This window comes from Vicia villosa, linkage group LG1 (genome assembly GCF_029867415.1).
Source record: "Vicia villosa cultivar HV-30 ecotype Madison, WI linkage group LG1, Vvil1.0, whole genome shotgun sequence".
NCBI lineage: Eukaryota > Viridiplantae > Streptophyta > Magnoliopsida > Fabales > Fabaceae > Vicia > Vicia villosa.
In genome coordinates this window covers 101,300,342-101,323,951 of record NC_081180.1, presented here as the reverse complement: position 1 = coordinate 101,323,951, position 23,610 = coordinate 101,300,342, and the positions used below count along the sequence as shown (strand labels likewise).

Genomic DNA, 23,610 nt, shown 5'->3' with positions numbered 1-23,610 from the left:
TGTTATTTTCTCTTTTTCCATTTGGACGTTTTATTTATGTTTATGTTATTTTCTCTTTTTCCATTTGGACGTATTATTTATGTTTATGTTATTTTCTCTTTGTCCATTTGGACGTTTTATTTATGTTTATGTTATTTTCTCTTTGTCCATTTGGACATATTATTTATGTTTCTGTTATTTTCTCTTTGTCCATTTGGACATATTATTTATGTTTCCACTATTTTCTCTTTGTCCATTTGGACGCATTGTTTATGTTTCCGCCGTCTTCTTTTTGTCCACTTGGACCATATTTTTACCTGTGAGCTAAAACATTAATAATCAAGATAAAATTAAAAAAAGAAAACACTTTGCACAATTGCACCTCTAAGGTTTCCCCTCTTGTTACTTTTTTTTATCATACCATCATTTAAGAAAAGGAAAGATCTTATAAATTGAGAGTAGGTAACTCATAATTGCTTGCTCAAACACCTTTCGTTTTCAAACAACTTGTTTTCAAAACTTCTCATCCATTTTCAAAAACTTTCTTCTGGTATTTGGTATTTGAAGGGCATTATTCCCGGTGAAACTCTTAAGAAACCTATGTGACCTAGTGTCCATCTTCACTTCTTCTATTTTCAAATCAATAAGCATTCAAACAAAAGTGAGCTAAGCAATTAAGAGTCCATGGATAACCATGGATACAAAGGGTGCTTAAAACCTTCCCTTTGTATAACCAACCCCCCGAACCTAAAATCTGTCAAAAGGTCTTTCCTGTTCTTTTATGCCTTTTCTAAATATTGGATAAAATAAAAGTCGGTGGCGACTCTTGCACAAAACAAAATCTGCAACCAAACATTTTTTTAGTATGCGGAAATCAAAAAAAAGAGTAAGGAGTCAGTTTGAAAAACCGAGTTTCACTATTACAACCGGCATGACGGTTGTTGGGCTGTTGCGTTTTGCGGTGCCGTTGGAGGGATTGCCGGCGGTTGAGGCGTGAAAGAGTGATGCAGATCCAGTTGATTCAGTGGTTCTGACTGAGTTCCACTTCTCTTTTGTTTTCCTCTTCTACGTCTTTGGTAGATTATTTTCCATGTGATTTCATCTTCTTCCCCATATGTATTCTTTCTTCTCCATTCACACAAACAAAATCAAATCAAAAGAAAAATAAGACTTTCAAAACAATAATCATGGCCATCAATTGAACCAATAAAAAGCTAGCAAAACTAATAATAAAAAAACAACAACGCCTGAGGGCTTCGATGGCGGTTTGTGGAGGAAAGATGCGCATTTAACCGCACGATTCTACGGTGGAGTCTTCGGCGGAGGTTGAATCGCTCGGTTCTACGGTGAGAGGAAAATATAAGTTATTGAGTTTTTTTAAAGTGTTCTTGATGTTCTTCAATAAGCTATGAAGTTGTTATGATATTCATGAGAGAAAGTGAAGTTTGATCTTAGAGAGAAGGAGGAGAAAATATTTTTTGTGTTTGTGAGAGAGAGTGGGAGTAAGGGTTAGAATTGTTGTGTGTGACTAATGTGTAAAAATTAGTGATATTTATAGTGTAACTTAGGTCAACAAATATGGAACAAAAAATCAAATATTAACTATTCATTAAAAGCTTAAATCAAAAATAATTTGATTGTGATCTTTTAAATGATTAACTAATATTTTCTTAAAAAGATCTTTACTTGTTACCCAAGTTGTGAAAAATGTTAAAAATAGAACAAATAAAATTAAAAACTTCCTTTTTTGGATTTTTTGAATATTTTATGATTTTTGGTGATTTTTTGACTAAAAAATACATAAAAGTGAAAATTGACAATTTTAAAAAATGCCTATTTAATTAGTGCGAAAATTAAATTCAAATAATAAAAAAAATGCAATTTTTATGATTTTTGAATAATGGAAATAAAGTTAGAATTAAAATTAGAAAACAAATAAAAAAGGAGAAATGTTAGAAGTGAGATTCGAGCCCGCGACCTCTCACTCATGTACCTTTTAACCTCAAATCATTACCACCTGAGCTACGTCAATTATTCGAAATAAAATGACGTTTGCAAATGTACGAGGGTAAATTTTGGGGTATGACAACTATAAACGACCAACATGACGCCTTTCAAAAATATTCTCCTCATAAATAGAGATTCACTCAATAGCCCTTAGATAACTAACAGTGAAATAGAAAAATTAGGAGAGAAAAAGAATAAACTCCAAAGAAATAAAAAACCGTTGGAAAGCCGCGTGATTTCAAGTGAGGGAAACCTCTCTTTATATAGTAGTTGGGATCACCCAAAAATAAAAATGTCCATATGCCAAATTGATTATGTAATCAATAGCCTAATCGATTAGATACTCTAAATATCACCGCTTAGATGCCCAACAAGGAAGATTTTGATATAGAGCCGTTACATATCTTTAAGGCGATGTTTGAATGACTAAGGGCATAAATTTGAGAAGATCTAATCAATTAGATCAAAGTTCTAATCAATTAGATAATACAAAATTTCCCTCTAGTCATTTCCACAACTCCTAAGTCATCTAGCATAATTTCAAGGCACTTTTTAATGTTTTTTAATTAAAGCATTAAATCTTACTCACCAAAAACATTGAAGTACAATCCGATCACAAGGATCTAGGACGCAAAACAAACTAAGTTAGGTATATTGTGTCATATGTACACTTAACTTTCTATACAAGCTACATTTAATTTTAATATTATGGATAATACTATCTATGATTTTATTATCTAACTCTTTCTAGGAGAAAATCAAATCATTCTCCCCCTCCAAAGCTCGTACATGGTTTCCGCCAATACTAGCTTGAACACTTGTCGCTTCAAGCCTTTCCTCTTAGATTCTTTAATGAGCCATTCCATCTCTGAGGTCCAGCCCGTGGGCTTTCTAATCAAATTCAACCACAACATTACCTTTTGCCATATACTGTTAGTGATATCACACTAAAAAAATGGGTGTTCCATAGTTTCCATACAGTCACAAAAATAGCATTTGAGATCAACATTGACACCAAATTTAGCCAACCTGTCCATTGGGGGAAGGTTTTTCCATAAACCCATCCATAGTGTGAATTTGGCTAAGGCTTAGGACGATTATTGAGAAGGATTTTGTCCCAATCCACCTGCACACATTCCCTACGTAAAGCCTTATACATCAGACTCGTCTTATACTTACCTTTGTTAGCCGCCTCATCCCAATTATTCGCCGAGCAAACAAAGTCTCTACTCTTGATGATCTTCTTCAAAATCCACGCGCAAGAGTTGGGAATTTTCCACTGTAACACATTTCCACCTTTGAAGTAATAGGTATCTAGCCATCAAATTCATAGCTTGTCAGATTTATTCTGGATGATCCATAGCAAATTGTTAATTGTAGCTTTATTCCAAACCTGTAGAGACAATGTTCAAGCCCCAGCCGATTTAGGACTACATATTTTCTCCCAGGAAATGGGAGCCTTCCTACCAATTTCCTCCTTACCACTCCACAAATAACTCATACAAGTATCTTCAATGTTTTTATGACTTTTTGAGGTAATTGGAGAATTTGCATCCAATATGTTGTGACTGCGAAGAGTACACTTCTAATCAATTGGCATCGGCCAACATAAATCAAAAGTCTCGAGGTCCAATGCTTGATCTTAGTTACTAGTGTGCTATATCAGTGGCCTACATTTTTTAATGGTGATTTTCTTGCTAGACAAAGGAATACCCAAATATTTGAATGGGATATCTCCTTCGGAAAAACCAGTTTCTCTCATGATCATCTGCCTCTCTTTGAATTGGACTCCCCCAAAGAACAACTTACACTTTGCATGGTGGGCCACCAAACCACTCGCCTAAGAGAAACCATGAAACTCCTTCATAAGCAACTTAACAGATCCATAATCTCCTCTGTAGAATACAATCATATCATCCACAAAGCTAATCTTAATTTTCTTCAGTTTCTCACACCGAGGGTGGTAGTTGAAGTTGGGCTGGTGATTTAGTTTTTGCAGACACTTGTGGAGATAATCCATCACAATCAAAAACAGAAGTGGAGAGACAAGATCCCTCTGTCTGAGTCCACAACGTGCATTGATATATTCAATAATCTGGCCATTGATCAAATACCTAAAGGAAACAGTCGAGACACATATCATAATCCAATCAAAAAAATTTTTAGGGAATTTTAATTCCCATAAGATACAATTCAAAGCTGGAAATTCCACCGTGTCGTACGCCTTTTGAATATCCATTTGAATGGCACATCTAGGCGACACGTGCTTGCGGCTATACCCTTTCAATAATTCGTGCGCCATGAAAATATTATCGTGGATAACTCTTCTTGGGAGGAAAGCATATTGGCTACTTTCAACAACTTCATTAATGACTTTACTAAGCCTTTTGGCCAAAGTATTTGAAATAATCTTGTAGACCATAATACAACAGGCTATAGGCCAAAGCTCCTTTATACTCTTGGCATCAGATGTTTTTGGAATAAGAGTTACAAGAGCATATTCTATAGCAGCAAACATTTGGTTTCTAACAAAGAAATCTTGAAGGGCTTCCATAAGATCTCCTTTGATGATATTCCAAGCACTTTTGAAAAACTTTGTATTATAACCATCAAGGCCTGAACCCTTGTTGTCACCAATGCTGTTAATAGCCTCCCTCACTTCTTTCTCAGTTATGGTCCTGATCAAGTCATGTTTAATACTCTCTTTGATATGCTTTCCTTTTCTCAACACCTCTATATCAACATGTCTCAAATGAGGAGTAGCAGTACCAATTAAGCCTTTATAAAACTTCAGCACTTCCTGTTCCAAGTGCTTAAGATTCGTAATACTTTTACCATTATTATCAATAAGCCTATGTATGCCATTCATCTTGTTTTTTCCTCTAACAATCACATGGAAAAATTCATTGTTAGCATCACCCAGCTTTATCTAATCAACTTTAGATCTTTGTCTGAGAAGTTTTTCCTCTTCTTCAGTAGCCTGTATAAATTTACCCGTTATCCTCTCCACTTCTTGCATCAACTCAGTATTAAACAAGTTCCTGCTAAGCTTCTCCTGAGCTTGATCAAGTTAATTCCTATATTCTTGGACCTTTTTAACCTCGTTAGTAACCCTTATATTTAAAGATCTAAGGTGTTGTTGAAGGCTCTCCAATTTTCTCCACAACCTATACGTAGGAGTACCATGTACCACTTTATTCCCGCTATTTTGTATCACCTTTGCATAATCTGCTTGTTCCACCATATTGTTTAAAAACCTAAATCTAGGTTGAGAAACTATTTTCCTCATTACTTGAATGCCCTGCAGCTTAACCAATAGGGGAGCATAGTCATAAATATGGCTATTAAGCACCCCAATCTCATAATTGGGATATTTTAGAAACATTTTCTTTTGATAGAAAAGGTTTTTTAGTGCGTGTGTGTGTGTGTGTTTGTGTGTGAGTTTCCTTAGTACTCTTAAGCTACCACATTTATCTTTACAATACTCAGTTCACTCAAACATGACTGACAGACATGACTCGGAGAGCTTTCACACTTTGCATCAGGGAAGCTTCAAGGCTTTTGCTAAATATTGTCTGATTGTAAAATTACTTTGGTCTTGAGTCTTTCTAAGATGATCTATTTAGTGTTTGCAGCAAACTATCAATACGCATTTTTGTCATCAAAACTCCATATGCTGATTTTTCACTACCTACAAGACGTCTCGCACGATTTGTTGTGACACGTTAACTCTCATTTTGTTTACTTTATTTTTGTTGAGTTATATTATTCCTTGCGTTACAATCAGTGACTTTGCGTTATAATCTGTGACTTTGTGTTATAATTCATGAATTTGCATTATGATTCGTGTCCCTGCGTTATAGTTCCCGCACATTAACTCTTCGCGTTACGTGAACTCAATTCGCATCTTTGCGTCACATTAACTCAATTTGCGCGTTAAGTGAGTTTGCGTGTTAACTCCTCGTGTTACGTGAACTCAATTAGTGTCATCATATTATGCCAACTCAACATATGCATGTTATGTATTGTTTGCTTTTCGATTCGATTGCGATGAATGCATGTTCATTGTGCATTAACTCTCCTACATATTCATGCTTTCACGTTAATTCATTTTGTGCATTGCGTTACTTTTCGATACTTTTACATTGTCGTCAAGCTTATCTTCCACATTAAGATCAATAATCAAAAATTTTTAATCAACCTCAAATCATTCCAAAAATAAATAAAAAATATTTAATTAACCTTCATCAAACTTCAAAACCATTTTCATCATCAAAATAAGATCGTTTAACAATCAAATTTTCAAAACAAATGCGAACAAAACGCTTGATCAACATCAAGTCATTTTTCAAACTCAATGAAAATATTTCAAAATATTTTCATAATAAAAACCGGTTGAAAAATGAATGGTTTGAACATATTTATCCTCTCTGTTTCCCGAGTGTTCAATGATAGTCATACCTAGCTTCCCATTAAAATACTTGTTTTCCGTTCAAAACATGTTAACTAATCGAATTTAGTTTGGTCTTTATTAGATGAAAAAGGAATGGTTTGGATGGATTTATCCTCTCTTTTCCCTGAGTATTTTGGATGCTACTCATACTTAGTTAATTGTTCAAATGCTTGTCTTCCATTAAATATTTTTGACTTAATTCGTCTCACAAATTTCATAATCAATTTGGATGAAAAAGGATTGGTTTGGACGTATTTATCCTGTCTTTTTCTCGTGTATTTTGAATGCTAGCCGTACTTAGCTTGTTATTCAAATACTCGTCATCCACTTAAAATCAATCTCGACAAATCAAATTCATTTATCGCCCAAGCGCGATTTTTTTATCAACAAGTCTTTCTTTGCCCAAGCGCGAGCCTTTTTCAACCATCGAGTCTTTTTGCTACCCAAGTGCGACTAAACTCATTTTTTACAATTAAAATCAATCAACATATATGTATTTTTCTACCGGAACTATGTAGTCTTGAGTTTCCTTTTGTAAATAACTCGCAATAATTAGAATAAGCTACAAGAAGTGTACGCTAACATCTTTTGCAATACTAACTAATTGCTTCTCGTTGAGTACAACATATGTGATGGGTGCTAATACCTTCCTCCTCGCATAACCGACCCCGGACCATAACTTGGTTGCCTCTAACATATTGTCATTCTTTTAAGGGTTTTATCGATATTTTTCCTTTTCTTTTAGAATAAATAAACTCCAGTGGCGACTCTGTTGTATTTCGAGCGCTCGTTATGCTCGAATATTTTTTACATCGCGACACTAATTTACTAATCATTAAATTTAATTCATTGTATATAATAATAATAATAACAATTTTTTAGGAATTGAGGAATTTATTTTGTCTATTGTAACAACGTCAAAAAGTTATAGTTTTCGCTCGTTTGATCTTTGGTTAATAATCGAGGCTATTTAACATTTAATTAATGAGAGTGTAATTTGTACCATTTGATATCAAATCAATGAAAAAGATTGATTACTGCTTGTAACTACGTGATAATTTTTATTGCAGAAAATTAAGATCTAAAATAGAGATGTCCATTTCAATAGAAATTTATTGTAGGCAAAAACAATAAGTAACAGAGAAAATAGGTAAAAATTACCAGCAAGACTTTTACATAATAATCAAAATAAAATAAACCCAAAGGTTTAATATTATTCAAACAAAGAAAATGCAATGACATTAAAACCTAAACCAACGACCACGACCGCAATTTAAAACCATGTTTCTATGGCTTAGAATAAGAAGAATAAAATAAGTGTACCTTCCTGTGTTTCTCAAGTAATTCATCACATTCAAAGATTTCGAAGCAATACATACACTTATGCACTTCTGCATATACAATATCATCTTCGTTTCCACTTACGCTGACTTCTTCATATAGATTATTACTTTCCTTATGCATTTTATCATGTCCAACAAAATCTTGATGAGATTGAAACACTTCATGACAAATATCACACTTAAATCCAACGGGATCACTTTCACAAACTTTTGCCTTCTTTTGATAGTATTTCTCCTCGATATGTTGCCATTCTTTCGCAGAAATAATAACCAGTGTTTTAGCAGCTTCCATATCATGATCATCATACACTAATTGAAATTGTATGCTCTCTTCATTTTCTTCAGCGACATTAAATTGTGCATTCTCTTCTTTTTCTCCAGCCACGCTAATTTGGGTATTCTTTTCTTTTTCTTCAATCACATTGAATTGTCTACGACTGCGTTTCGATCTTTTTCCAGTTGGTTTTTTTGGATAAAACTCGAACACAATTTTCCTACCAAAGTTTTCTAGGTTATAATAGCAGTTTCTTTTCAAAGATCTAAGATTGTGTATGGAGTTATTTCTTGTATTTGTAGTTGATAAGGAAGATGTGGTGATAAAGTGATTTGGAGGTTGGGTTGACTCTACTGAATATTCAGGTACTTGCCTACTTAATGGAGGTTTTGGAGGGATTGGTAATTTGGAATAGTGGGATTTTATGTGGCCTCCCAAAGCCTTCCCATTAGAAAAGAACCTATTACAAATGGTGCATACTCGACCATTATTCTCCATAGTTGGAGAAAATTATACACTCCTTATCCCTTTGCTTCCTCTTTATTTTGAGAAGTCCTCATAAGAGTTTGGACCTTTAAATAGAACAAATTAATTCTATGCATCTAGCTTATCAGTGCGGTTGGATGTAGGCCCTTAGACTAAACAATGTACCTTCCTAACAATTAGGGAAAAAAATAAAGTTGCACAAAAAATAAAAAATGGTATCATATTATTACTTTAGCATTTGAATATTTCCTTCACTATAAAATAATTTAAAATTTACCAATTGACGATAGTTATATGAAAAAAAATATTCATGTAGTTTTTAACTTGAAATAATCAAAATAATTTATGTTTTAGTTATTATTATTTTTTATTAATTGTATATTAAATTTTAGTTTATAATAGATATATCAAGTGATAATGTAAAAGTTTAATATTATTACATTGTAAAATATTTTTTATTATCACCATATATTTTAGATTATCTCCTTCATATTGACTCAACTCATGTTTATTGTGAAGTGGATGATTTGATCACGAGATTATGTTTGATTGTAATACTTAAAAAATAAAAATAAAGCCCACTACATCCCTACCCAAATACCATGCATACTTAATACATAGTAGCTTAGGGGTAGAAGGTTCAAGGTTGTGATAAGTTTAAGTAATCTACAACTACATACATAATGTGAGGTGAAAAATAAAATACTCTACTTTAAGAGAAAACTGGAACGTTAGTCAAATTGATCCTCAAAATAACACTTTGCTTCTAAATTGGTTCTAAGATATTATAATTTACATTTCTTCTAACATTGTACCATTTAAAAATTGATGTAAAATTCAAATTTTAATCATGGATGATAGGTCGTTCAATGAAATTGATTTGAACTCGACAAATTGAGAGAAGTTATTGATCAGTGTGTAGAGTATCTGGAGAAGGATAAAGGTAACAGAGAGATGACAATGATGATGATGATGATGATGTTCATTGATTTTTCGGTGAAAATATAAAGTTTAGAGCAATAAATGTGTGTCAATGAAACAAGTTCTATTATCTAAGTTAACAATGGATACTACTAATCTATATGATGGTTGACAAAAGAAATTATCTTCAAGAACCAAGTAATCCTTTCGAAATGATTGTTGATGATCAAACTGTTGCTAAAAATATTGCATTAAGTCTTTAATATTAATACAATTATAATATGACTATAGTCCTCTTTTTTAAATTATTGAATATTTTGATAATATGTATTCAAATTTGACTTTAATAAATTTAATGATTGACCTCAAGTGTTTAATAAAATTTAATTAAAGATAAATTGTTTATGACTTTAGGTATATGGATCATATCTTTTATAAATAATGAGACTTATCACTCATTCCTAAAAGCGAAATTATTGTTCACAAGTGTGAATTCTCACATCCTATAATAGGGTTTAGAATCATTCGGAAGGGACGTCATATCTTCATCCAAAATTTGAAGACATTAGATTTATAGATCACATATTTTATAAATCAAACATTCTATCTTTTCATAGGTCGTGTGGAACTTAACAATTCACACTTGAATCCAATATTATAGTCGAGGTTGTAATTATATAGAATAAAAAGTTTTACTGTTTAAACAGAGTGTTAATAATATAGATTTAGACATAGTGTATGTTGTAACTTGTGTCCCCAATTATGTCTCAATTGCAAAGTATTTGAAAATGATTTTGGATGTTACTTTGAAACTTATATTGCATCAAAAATAGGTTTTTATATTATTTTTTAACTCTTTGCACACCTAATTTGAATTACCATGTGCCCTCGTTTGTATCACAATACAAGACTTTAAAAATTCGTTGGTGGATTTTATTCGAATGACTTGTTTGCACTTTAATCTTTCTTTATATCACCCATACACAATTTTTATATAAATGATAAATTTGTTATTTCTAATATTTATGTAGAATATCATATATGTTTTCTATAAAGAAAAATACTACCTATTTGATAAAAGTTATTATTTTTATAATATAATTATTTATTATATTTATATATTAAAATTTATTAAAATGTTTATAAAAATTCCAATTATTCAATTTTTCTTTATATATTTTAATAGCTATTAAACTTTGTATTTTCAAAGAAAAGTCCATAAAAATTGTATATACATTCTTGGATGAATAAATATAGTATATATCAACTGATTAAGGTAAAGAAAACTTTTAAAAAATATATAAATAGATATTTGACTATAGATAGTATTTTTATTAAATAATTTTTTTTATTAACTAGTGTTTTTTATTTATAAATTTGCTAATAAAATAAATTATTTTTATAAGATGATAAATATTAATAATAAATGATAATTTTGCTTATATATTTGACAAAAGTATGTATTCCTATAATAATAATAATAATAATAATAATAATAATAATAATAATAATAATAATAATAATAATAATAATAATAATAATAAATATTAATTATTTTTAAAATTTATTTATATATGACTTAAAATAATGCGTTTATAATAAAATATTTCTAATATTTATGTAGAATAAAAATATATATATATATATATATATAATTAAATATATACTAAAATATTTCTAATATTTATGTAGAATAAATATATATATATATATATAATTAAATATATAATAAAATACATTTTTGAAAAAAGATTATATTTTTATATAAAGATAATTATTTGTAAACTTTCTTTATATATTATAATTTACTAAAAAAATTAATTAAAATTTAATCAATGAGTTTTACTTTATATATTTTTGTAATTAAGCTATTTTTGAATTTTTGGGAAATTCCTTTAAAATTGGATATACATAGTATATATCAACTAAGTAGGCAAAAATACTTTTTTTATAAAATATAAATATATATTTAACCAAAGATTGTACTTTTACATTATAATATTTCTTATTTGTAATATTTGTTATAACATTAAGTAATTTGATAAAAAAACACACATATATATATATATATATATATATATATATATATATATATATATATATATATATATATATATATATATATATATATATATATATATATATATATATATGACATATTAGTTTATCAACTTGATATATTCAATGAACCTTTCCAATAAAGACTAAGTAAATTTTGACAAAGAGAATATATTATTTTCAAAAAGTTATGATAGATATTTTATTTTAAATTTAAAATATGTATTGTATTTTATAAACAAAATTAAGACATCACATGGCAATTATTATTGTCATTTGTTAAATTTAATAAATAATATTTACTATATTAAAAAATTAAACATTTTAAAATTTGAAAAATAAAATTTCATTATTAATTAAAACTACACTAATGACTATTTTGACATTTCAACTTAGACTTTGGTTAAAATCAAACTAAATATCAATTAGAAGTATTAAAATATAATAAAATTAAAACTCTTATAAGAATTAATTGGAGGTGCAGAGAATAGAACCACGTGCCTCTCGCATGCGAAGCGAGCGCTCTACTATGTGATAGACTTTCACCTCAATAAAAAAAATTTATTTTTAATAGAATGATTGTCTAAATACTTAATTGACGTTGTTTTCTCTTTATCATTAGTATCCTTGTTGTGAACAACATGAAATTTAAACTATCATTAATAATAGTAACGAATATGTCATATCACTCCAATATGATGATATTAAATATAATCATTATTTGTCATTGTACCATTCTACAAACCAATAATGAATGTATTAATAATTTTATAATCATGTTGTTCCGCTCTTTGTTTCTCAACCAAATTTATAACATATACTAAAAATTTTGCAACTTGTATCGCGTTACAATAACTCTTCTAGCAAAAATACTTGATAATATCATTTTATCGTGATTATTAATATTAATATGACTTTATTTATAATGTATTTAACTTCTAGACCATGTTGGTCAAGAATTTGTCTAAGCCAAATGTCATGGTAAGCACATGAAGTAATTGTAACATATTCAACTTTTATGGTGTAAAGAGTGGATATAACATGCTTTTTAGATGATCGGGATACAAATTTTAATCTAAACATGAACACAAAATAAGAGGTGTTCTTCCTATCATCAATATCTCTTTCATAGCATGAATTTGACAATGCTTGCGGATTTTCTTATGTGTTCCTTTTGTATAATATGCCAAAGCCCATTGTCCCTCTGATTTACTTATGTGTTCCTTTTTACTATAGCCATGTGAATCTCAATTAATGGTTCCATGTATCTTATAATTAGACAAACTTATAAGGTAAGATTAAGCGTAATAAAATCCCATCATTTTCTTATGCTTTGTTGAATCAATAACTATATCTCTTTCATCTCTAATTAGTTTACTTTTATGAGCTATGGGACGACAAACTATGTTACATTAGTCCATGTTGATACTAACAAAATTTCCATATAATATTTTTGCTAAATCATGAATATCCCATAGTTAAGTTGTATGGCTTCTAATCCAAGAAAGTACCTCATATTGCCTAAATAAATTTGTCATACCCTAATTTTTGACCCCCCTGAGATGACATATCTTCAGGATTTTCATCAAGTCAAAGTAAGTACCTAGGACAGTCTGGCATTCAATCGAGGGTGTTCAAAGACAAGAAAATTCAGGCAAAGGATCAATCAATAGAAGGATTAGTCTCTAATACAAGCATAAGACTCAAAATCCTCATTATTACACCTGTGATTGATTAAGACACCCAGTTATCTAAATACAGGATTACTCAGATCAACAGACTAGGGTTTGGAGCCTATCAAGGACTAAAATCAGGGATCACCTTTGGGAAACCCTAAAAAGCCCCAGGGGATCATTCAAAGACATCAATCATCTACAAATAACTCATATGACAAGATCCACTGGACATTACACCCCAATTCAAAGTCTACAGTCATTATTTTCATATGGTCGACAATTAGGGTTTTTGACCTAATTCACCAGGATGGTTGACTTTTAATCAGGGCATGGATCCAAAACTCAATACATGATTCAAGAATCTCTACTACCTCAATATAATCCATTTACATCATTCATTTGAGGAGAAGATCTTGTTTCTTCACAAAAGCCCAAAAAATTCACTTTGTCAGGAAAAGTCAACTGTGTGGGATCATCATTGACTTTTAAGGTTTTTGGTCAAAAAATGACTTTCAAAGATCAATATCATCAATATATGGATGTCAAAGTCATTTGACCAAAGAAATTCATCAAGGAGCAAAAAGTCGGGAATTAGGGTTTTTGAGGGCATGGTGAGAACTCAAAATTTCACCTACACAACTCAAAAAACTTCCAACATGAAAGTTGTAGATCTTGCAAAATAAAACAACATCTTACAAAGGAACTTTTTTCAAAAGATCAACCATTTAAGGGTTTTGGAGATTTTGAAGTTTTAGGTCATAAACACTTAGAAAATTTTCTAAGTGTTTTAACCTAGTTTTCATCCAACTTTGGGCTCATTTTTCACAAATTTCCCAAATGATTCTGAAGAAGACATAAACTAATGATTTAAAGTAGATGTTTAGGGCTTTCCAAATTGTGTTCAACCTTCTCCAAATTCAATTTGAGCTAAGAGTTATGCTTGTCCAAAGTTGGCCTCATGAAGTAAAATTATAGGTCATGAGCAAATTGGAACTTTGCAATTTTGTGCATTTTTGCTTCACTAATGGATGCTACACGACCCATAACATGTCTGAAACAATACCATGCATTCATTTTCACCATGCCATGATAATTGAATAAGATTCCTAAAACAAGAACATGTGATTATGTAATGATTACTTTTGAGAATTTATGGCAAATTGATGAATCACCCAAGGAATCTTCTTACCAACCAATTAGAGCTCACTTTGCATCTGAATTGTCCCCTAAGATCAGATAGAATCAATGGATAGGGGAGGTGGCTCGAAAATGCAATGATCACACTTGGATATTCTTTGAAATTTCTTCATGGCTAAGAAACCAAACTTGCTTCACTAAGCAAGCTCACTCTCCCAATCAGTACTGAGACATTTGCCTATAAATAGAGGCCTCATTCTCATTCAAAAAACACACCAAAGCAACCATATTCCTTGCTTTCTCTTTCTCTTCTCATGTTCATTGTTTTTCAAAGTTCTTTGGCAAGAAGAATCGATTTCTTCAAACCAGAGCTTATCTTTGGAAAGTGAGCATTCTAACATCTCAAGGGAGGTCATTTGAGGTGATCCAAGCACCTGGATCACTTCTGTAAGTAGAGGAACACCATTGTTGCTCTCACTTTGGAGCATTTGCAGTTGGAGGTCCATAGACTGATTCAGGAGGTTTCAAGTCAAGCCAATCATCCAGGCACACTCCTCAGGTCATAGTGAAGCTAACCAGATGGCTGCAGCTCATCTGTAACTCCAAATTCAACAACCTCCATGTTCACTTGAAGCTGAAATCGAGGGAGGTCCATAGAGCAATTCAGGAGGATTCAAGCTCCAATAAGCATTCAGTTAGCATCATTGAGTCTCAAGGAAGCTATTGAGATCATTCATTCAAACCCAGGTGCTCTCAATCATCCTCACGACCTGCATTTTCAGAGGTAAGTTTCTGAACTTCACCTCTTTAATTTAAGCACTCACTGAGTTAAAGCTCGATTCTATCTTGTTTAGCATCATCAGAGGATTGAAAACCCTCTATCATCTTGCATTTATTCATCTTGTTTGTCATTTAATTTCAAATTTAGGGTTTATATGTTCTTAGAGTTTTCTGAGAAATTAGGTAGCTATAGTTCATATAAATAAATGTTAGTTACATATCTGGATTCGTGAGGAAATTTAGAACAAGATTGATGTTTACATCATGTCATTTAGTTGAGAAACCAGAGAGTTAGGATTTTGAAAATCTTTGAGCTCGAGGAAGAAGATGACTATGGCCATGGCGCGCAAAATTTGAATCTGGGGCCAAAGTTTATTTTATTTTGAATGGTATGCGTTCTCTAAACGACTGAACAAACTTGCCCTAGTGGCCTCCCATACGCCCTTAGTCTCATCATGCCTCAAGTCTGGGGTTCGAATCCCCCTCGCCCCAGACTTTTTGATTCTTTTATCTTTCAATGATTTACTAGTTGTTTTGAAACATAACCAAATGAATGCAAGTTACTATCACCACACGCGCGTTGGCTCAGTGGTGTTTGTTTTGAGTGTGTGACCTAGAGGGCGTGGGTTCAAACCCTCCAAGGGCCAAAACTATTTTTTTAACACACAATTTCTTTCATTTTCTCACAAACTTCATATATTTATTTAACCTATCAAATTAATTTATTTTCACTTCATTTTTCACACACTTATCATTTAATATACCTATTTTGTGAATAATAAAAAAATCATAAAAATATTATTTATTTCATATATTTTTTATTAGGTTTAAAATAGTATGTTTTAAGTGTTTTCTTAAATACTTTAAATACATATATTCACTTTGTTTTAACCTAATCATTTTGTAAATAAAGTTTATGATAAAACCCTAATTGTTTAGGTCTTAATTAAGTAAAAATCTTTATTTTTACTTTGATTAAGTTGACTTTTGTCAATATTCAAAACTGTTTTCAATCTCTAATTAAACGGACGATTAAGGTTTTCAAACAACAAAACCTTGTATCATTCCAAATCATTTTCAAATTGCTTTTACACCAGTACTGTAAAGTACTGGGCCTCTAATAGAGTGTAAGTCCCAAAAACCTTCTCTTCTTAGCTTGTTTTCAAAACTGTATTTTCAAAATCTTCTTTCTGTTTTCAAAACATTCTTCTGGTATTTGAAGGGCATTATTCCCGGTGAAACTCTTCAGATACCTATGTGACCTTTGTCCATCTTCACTTCTTCTGTTTTCAAAAACCATTAACTGTTTATCATATATTCAACTGTCATCAACAAAACAACAAAAATTACTGTTGAGGCTCTGTACATACTTCTTCAATGGCCTCCACTCCATCCAGGTTAGGCTTTACAAGCTTTCAATTTACAGTCTTTATTTAAATTACTGTCAAATATAAACTGTGCATATATATATTAGTTTAGAACTACGTTTGAGTATAAACCTTAGGACAGTTAAACTATATATATTATAGGAATATGGCCTAGGATTGAGAATGTCTTCCCGGTGAAGGCTCTTTCCTAATTAGAGATCTGTAGTTCAAACCCCCAAGATGAATTATTCCCGGTGAAACATCTTGGTAAAAACCTTAGAATCCAAATAATAGGACACATCCACCCAAAGAGGAATTATTCCCGGTGAAACCTCTTACCCATTTGCTTAGAGCCAAAATAAGTTCAAAACTACATAGCTTTCTCTTGTGCTATAACAAGGACCCTCGATTAGCCTCCTCTTGGGCTTTGTACAAGGACCCACAGGCTTCTTAAAAGCATTTCCAGCTTCCTCTTGAGCTTGTATACAAGGACCCATCAGGTTTCTTATAAACATAGGAACAGGTCTTTAACCACCTTTTAGCCTACCCTGGTGAGTTTCTTCCAATTTAAACCAGACTTTAAACAAGCTAAGTTTGTCTCAATTTTGCATTGAGTACACCTTTTGGAATGAGAGACATGGACAGTCTCTGTCACCCTTATCTTCATCAATCTTCCTTAGCAGAGTCTAGGATCCATGTTTGATCATCCTCAGCATGTGTCAGCCTTCATCTTGGGCTTTAAACAAGAAGTCTCCATTAGATAATCTTTCTGCCATCCATTTTTCAATCATAAAATCCCTGGAAAGGGTTAGCTTCCACACATTCTTTCATTTTTAATATAAACCCCTGGAAAGGGTTAGCCTCCAAAGTCAATTTAAAATCAATCCATCATTTCAATAAAATCCCTGGAAAGGGTTAGCTTCCACACATTCCTTCATTTCAATAAAATCCCTGGAAAGGGTTAGCCTCCAAAGTCAATTATTAAAATGTCAAAAAAATAAAGATTCATTTCTCTTAGGAGATAATTTCCCCAAAAGAGTCAAAACCCCTGGAAAGGGTCAGCCTCCAAAAACATGATAAAGTCAGTCTTTTAACAGACAAATTCACCAGCTGAGTCAAAATCCCTGGAAAGGGTTAGCTTCCAAAGAAAAACAGTCTTTTAATAGATAAAACCTCCTCAGTAGAGTCAAAACCAACAAAAACAGTTAGCCTCAACCTTGGGCTTCATACAAGGCACCCAAACAATAAAACTCCCCTGTCAAGAGTCAGCCTCAACCTTGGGCATTGTACAAGGCAGATAATAGAGTCTCCCCAGTGAGTTCTTCATCATTCAGTAGCCACAACCTTGGGCTTTGTACAAGGCAGATAAACCATACTTTCATGTGTCAAAGATTTCTAACACCTAGGATCTTTTCCCCATAGAATCATCCATACTCATTTTATTTAAGAGTCTGCCACAACCTTGGGCTTTGTACAAGGCAGAAAATAATGTTTTCCCTAGCTAGAGTCAGCCACAACCTTGGGCTTTGTACAAGGCACATAAAATAGAGTCATTCATTCAGTTATCCTCAACAGTTAGCCACAACCTTGGGCTTTGTACAAGGCACATAAATAGAGTCTCCCTAAGTAGAGTCAGCCTCAATTCTGGGCTTTGTACAGAACACAAAAATACCCTGTAATTAATCCCCAGTGGAGTCATCTCCCAGAGTCAATATATTAATAAATCAATCAAAAAGCCTCAAGCTTGGGCCTCATACAAGCCAGCTAAATTCAAATCTTTTATACAGTAGATAGACATAGCTTATCTCTATAGAGAGATATTTTTACTACTCTACCACATTCAAACAAACAAACATTTCAATTTCAATTTCAATTTCATTCAAAGTCTCCCATTTAGGACTCTGAAAGACATGCTCTGGCACATCCCCAGACTTGTACACTTTCCCTAATTTGGACGAGCATCTTTTTTTCATTTAAGAGGCATCTGACTGGCATACTTGCACACACAAGTAAGGTCCCCCTCTTGAATGAAATGAATCCAGTTATTCTGTCACTCTTTCAAAATGTTTGTGGTAGAATAGTACAAATACTTCTCTGTAAAGATGATTCCATGTCTCTTTACCGTAAACAGAGATTTAATTCCAAGCTTCAACCTTGAGCTTCAAGCAAGGCACAAAAAAAAACAATTAATTTCCCTAGTTAGTTCCCCGAACTACATTAAGCTCTGACTTCCACTAGAGATATGTAGGCATGAGGTTCACAAGGAATCTCAGCGAGCTAATAAAATACCAAAAATAGTCAGTCTGTCTGTCTGTCTGTCTTTTCAAATCAATTCAATTCCTTCTCCTAACACAAAGGAGAAACTTTCCCAATCATTAGCAGCAAACACAATCACAATGACACAGAGAAGGTTCCTGTAGAGTACTACAGATATGTAGGGTGTTTAAACACTTCCCTATGTATAACCGACCCCCCGGACTCCAGAATTTCTAGTCTAGGTGAAATCCCCACACTTAGCAAACTCCTAGGGTTTAGTTGAGATCTTTTTTCCCCTTTCCTACTCGTAGGACAAATAAGAAAGTTCGTGTGATATCGTAGGAAGAACTGAAATAAAATTCATCCCACCACGGGCGCATTCTCCTTCCAAATTTCGCGTGAAGGGTTTAGCGTGCCGTCCTCCCAAGTGAAACGGGGAGGTAAAAGAAAACGACACCACAAAATCATGACAAATCTTTTTTTGCATTGAGCTCTTGAATGTCTCAAATATTCTTTAATCATTTCAAGTGCAGATTAGATCATCAACATAAAGGTTAAATATAAGAATTTATTTATGTCTTCTTATTTCACAAACAATGTGTGCTCATGAGAACATTTATTTAATTTTTTATGAAAGAAGTATGACTCAATTGTATTGTACCAAGCTTTTGTTGCCTATGCTTTTATGCATGACTTTATATTATGATACTTTAATATTGGTATCGTTTTGAAAAGATTAATTATTTCGCTGTAATGTGCATATGGAACATGAATTTAAATGCGTGTTATGAACATGACCAAATGCTTTTGTGTTTATTTTGTTTAAGTTTTTCAATACATGTGACGCTCTATTTTGATATGCATGCCAAATTACTCTGATTATGCAATATTTTTGTCGTGGAGTTTAGAGGGTGTTACAATATATTCCTGGATCGAGAAGCAAGTTACATTAACCTGCTCTGATCCAAATTGTAACTACAAAGTGCAAGCTAAGTGGGAGTGAATTAGGTTTTATGAATTTTTCTTATTATTTTGCATATGTTCTTTTCTTTTTATTTTTTTTTTAAACTATGATGATGAACTTAGAACTAAAAGTGAAGAAAAAAATAAAGTACAAGAAAGTAAAAGACATAAGAGAGTTATCTTAGTTCCCCTTTACAACTTAAGGGTACATCTAGTCCATTCACACCTTGAAAGATTTGTCACTATGTTAGATATTTGCGAAAGCCTCCCACCAAGACCTCTCTTACAATCTTCTTGAAATTTTGGCCCTTACAATAGATGTCTTAACAGCACACAATATCAAGACAGATGTTATAGCATCTGCTGACCTACAGCAAACTTATCAGAACTTAAAAATAAATTGCAGAATGATAAATAAAACAATGAATCATTGTTAACCCAGTTCAGTGCAACAACACCTACTTTGAGGGCTACCAAGTCAGGAAGGAAATCCACTATTAGCAGTATTAGTTCAAAGTCTAAACAGTCCCAGTTTACAACTTCTCGACTAATCACTACCTAGTGTTATTTCTGCTTAGAAGTCGACATCTAGACTTGGGAAGTCGACATCCCACCTCTAATCACCGCAATAATAAATAGTCACACACCCTGTGATCAAGGGAACCCAAATAGAAAATTTACACTTTCTAATAAAAATACTTAGTTAAGCACCCTAACTAAGAACAATACTTGATCTTACTTAAAAAATTTGATCAAGAACAATACTCAACTCTCTTATTTAAAAGCTTCAAGAGTGAGAACACGCGTCCACCTCAATGTATCAAAAGATACATGAGTGACACAAAATAAAAGAACACATGAAAACTTGAGAGACTCCTAAAATAACAACCCTTATTGCATCAACGGTTTCTTTTCTATGAATGCTTGCAAAACTAGGTTTCCCAAGTTCCTTTTTATAGACTCTTGCAGTATGGGCTTGGACTTTAAAAAAATTCATTCTTCTCCTTTCTGAAAACAACTGCAAAATCTTTTTACAAATTAGGAACAAATCAAATCAAATTAAATCTTAGTTTTCTAAAAGAAATCTCAAAGATTTTTTTCTAAAAACATAGACTAATTTATATTTGTCCTAAACAATCCTTGATAGCCTGCACCTATAATAAATATCTGAATATTCCATATTCTCACATTTTTCAATCAAATCTTTCAAGGATAAAAAAACTGTGTGACTATCAGGATGTTCTGGTGTAGGATGTCACAACATCTGACAGAACATCTGTCAAAACACATAATAGTTGAACCTGTTATGACAGTAGGACAAGATGTTACAACATCTTGTTCAACATCAGATAAGAACCATGTTTTGGCAAAATTATGCCAAATACAAAAACCATGGAAAACTAACACTTCTAACATAAAAACAAAACCTATGGTAGACTTTGAATCAACCCAATTCAAAAGAACTTTTCACAAACACCATCAATATGGTGGACTTTAAATCTCCCTTAATCAGGAACTTTTTCCAACACAAATAGAAAATATACCACTTTCTATTTAAGAACGCTTTTAGAAAGTACACACATTTTCTTTACAAATTAAGTCACCGGACACTTTATGATCAATTACAATACTTGAACAAATTTAAATATATGAGGTTGTCCTTGAATCAATTTCAATAGACAATTGAACTTCTCTTTCAAATGTACAATTCAATAATATATGACCTTAAGTGCTCAGAAATTTGATTTAAACTTTTCAATGATATGAAAGTTTATGCACAAAGTTTCATTATTTTATGATGTATGACCACTTTGAAAATTGTTTGAATTGTATGTGAATTTTGAATGAAAGAGACCATTTGAAATTTTGATGTATTTTGCCTTAAATATATCCTAAGAACCCTCTATGAATTGATGCAAAAGTTTGAGACATTTCTATGAAGGTTTGAAATAGTTTAGAATGGCAATGATTCATGAAAAGATAGAATTTTGCATTATGTACAGCCCATCCAGGACGTCGAGCATGACCTGCCTGACCCTGCTTTCACGGAGAAAATTCAGGCAGTCACCTATTTTGGAATTGGGTCACGGATGCCCAACCCAAAATAGGGACCAATGGCCATGCGGTGGGGACATTATAAATACCCTCTCACTTGAGAGGATCCGGTATTCAAATCCAATCTTAAACATTCTAATGTATCTCTGTGCTCTTATTGACTTTATCATCGGAGTGCCTTGCAGGTACACCTCCCCCCTCTCCTTGATTCCAGCATTGTACGCGAAGTCTCTGGTCCACTTAAGATTCTGATCAACCGGTAAGATTAGTAAGATAGATACTTTTGTTACTTGGTTGAATGATGTCAATATTAATTAGTATTCACTGTGTGCTTAGCATCCATTGTGTGATCTGATCTAGAAGAAGGTGTGTCAATCCTTGCATTAATACTTTTTCTTAAAAGATAGCAAAATGATGAGTTTGTTATTACAAGTGATTGACTAATTTTTGTAGGCAACTTATTAAGCAACATGTGTTGACTTGTTGTGAGACATCATGTCTCTATTTAACTCGGGTGCAGACTACTCTATGTATTTGTGATCGCTCTAGCATTTATTACAAGATTCATTTATGTTTTTGTTCATCCAAAAGTATGCAAAGATTGCATTTGGAAAAAGTATTTTAATCCAAATCATGTTGAAGATTATTTTCTTGCAAACACTTATGAGAATATTTGAGTGAAAGTGAGAACTTTGCAAGAGTTCCTTTACCAGTGGAACCCAAATGATTGGTTATATTTTTTACTACTTAAATTAATGAATTATTTTTCATTTGAGTTGTAACCCTCTAGGCATAGTTAATGTTGCACCGAACTAAGTTACGAGTATCAATGTTATTTACTTTGTATTTTATTTCTCTATTCATTATCCTTTTCGGATCTTATTTGTGGTCAAACAAAATTTCAAAAGATATTGAGGCCGACCTTCACCTTAACTAGGAAAGACAAACTCAAATGTGCACCCATGTTTGTTGATAAATAAATTCCTACTAGGGAACTAAGTAACTAACAATAAGTAATACTTCCTATACCCCAAATTATAAACCAGTTTGCAAAATTAATAACTTTGTTTTCTATTCAACCACGTCCTATACTCCTATTTATTACTCTATTTTTTCTATAAATTAAGAGAATTTCTTTATAGACCTCCATATCTTTTTGGTCACCCGCGGCGAAAACCCAAAAATACTCCTACTTCGGAAATGTATTTCCAAAGTAATTTTTTTCCAGATTTTTCTAGATTTCGGAAATGCATCTCTGAAAACATCAAATGGGGGATGTTTTCGGAGATACATTTCCAAAATAACTCATTTTTAGTGTTTCGGAAATGCATTTTCGAAAAAATACTTTCAAATAGATTTAGGTGGTTTGGTTGTTGTTGTTTCGTTTTAGCAGTTCTTGACCAAACTGAAAGGGAAGGGCAGTTCTTGACTCAATGAATCACCCATAAACATTATCTTCTTACCCTCCACTTGTTCAAGAAATCTTCTCCATTGAACCTACACCACACAAAAACAACATTAACTCTTACATAGATACTTAAACATAAATAAATATAAACACTATAACACCTCTACCTTGGTAAGGAACATGAATCTGGGGTGCAGTTACCGTGCATAGATAAAAATTTATGCACCGTGCATAGATTATTATGGACCCTTGGATTATTGGATCAAATTCTAGACATCAATTGTTATTACTCAATACTCAATACTCACCACTCAATACTCAATACTCACCACTCAATACTCAATACTCAATACTCAATACTGGATTAAAAACATGATCCAATGGCTTATGTAGGCTTATGCATGGTGCATAAGGAAAATCCTTATGCATATTAGCCAAAGCCATGAA

The 23,610-nt window shown here is 32.2% G+C and overlaps 1 protein-coding gene across 1 annotated transcript; it reads right to left on the bottom strand.

The window, feature by feature from the left end:
* Positions 1–7,726: 7,726 nt before the first annotated feature.
* LOC131650335 (zinc finger protein ZAT9-like) lies at positions 7,727–8,554 on the bottom strand. The gene has a single exon (XM_058920050.1). It carries the CDS (start codon positions 8,552–8,554, stop codon positions 7,727–7,729), a length of 828 nt encoding a protein of 275 aa, XP_058776033.1.
* Positions 8,555–23,610: the final 15,056 nt, after the last annotated feature.

Excerpts from the sequence above, each read along its gene's own strand:
- LOC131650335 (XM_058920050.1), bottom strand. The coding sequence starts at position 8,554 with ATGGAGAATAATGGTCGAGTATGCACCATTTGTAATAGGTTCTTTTCT.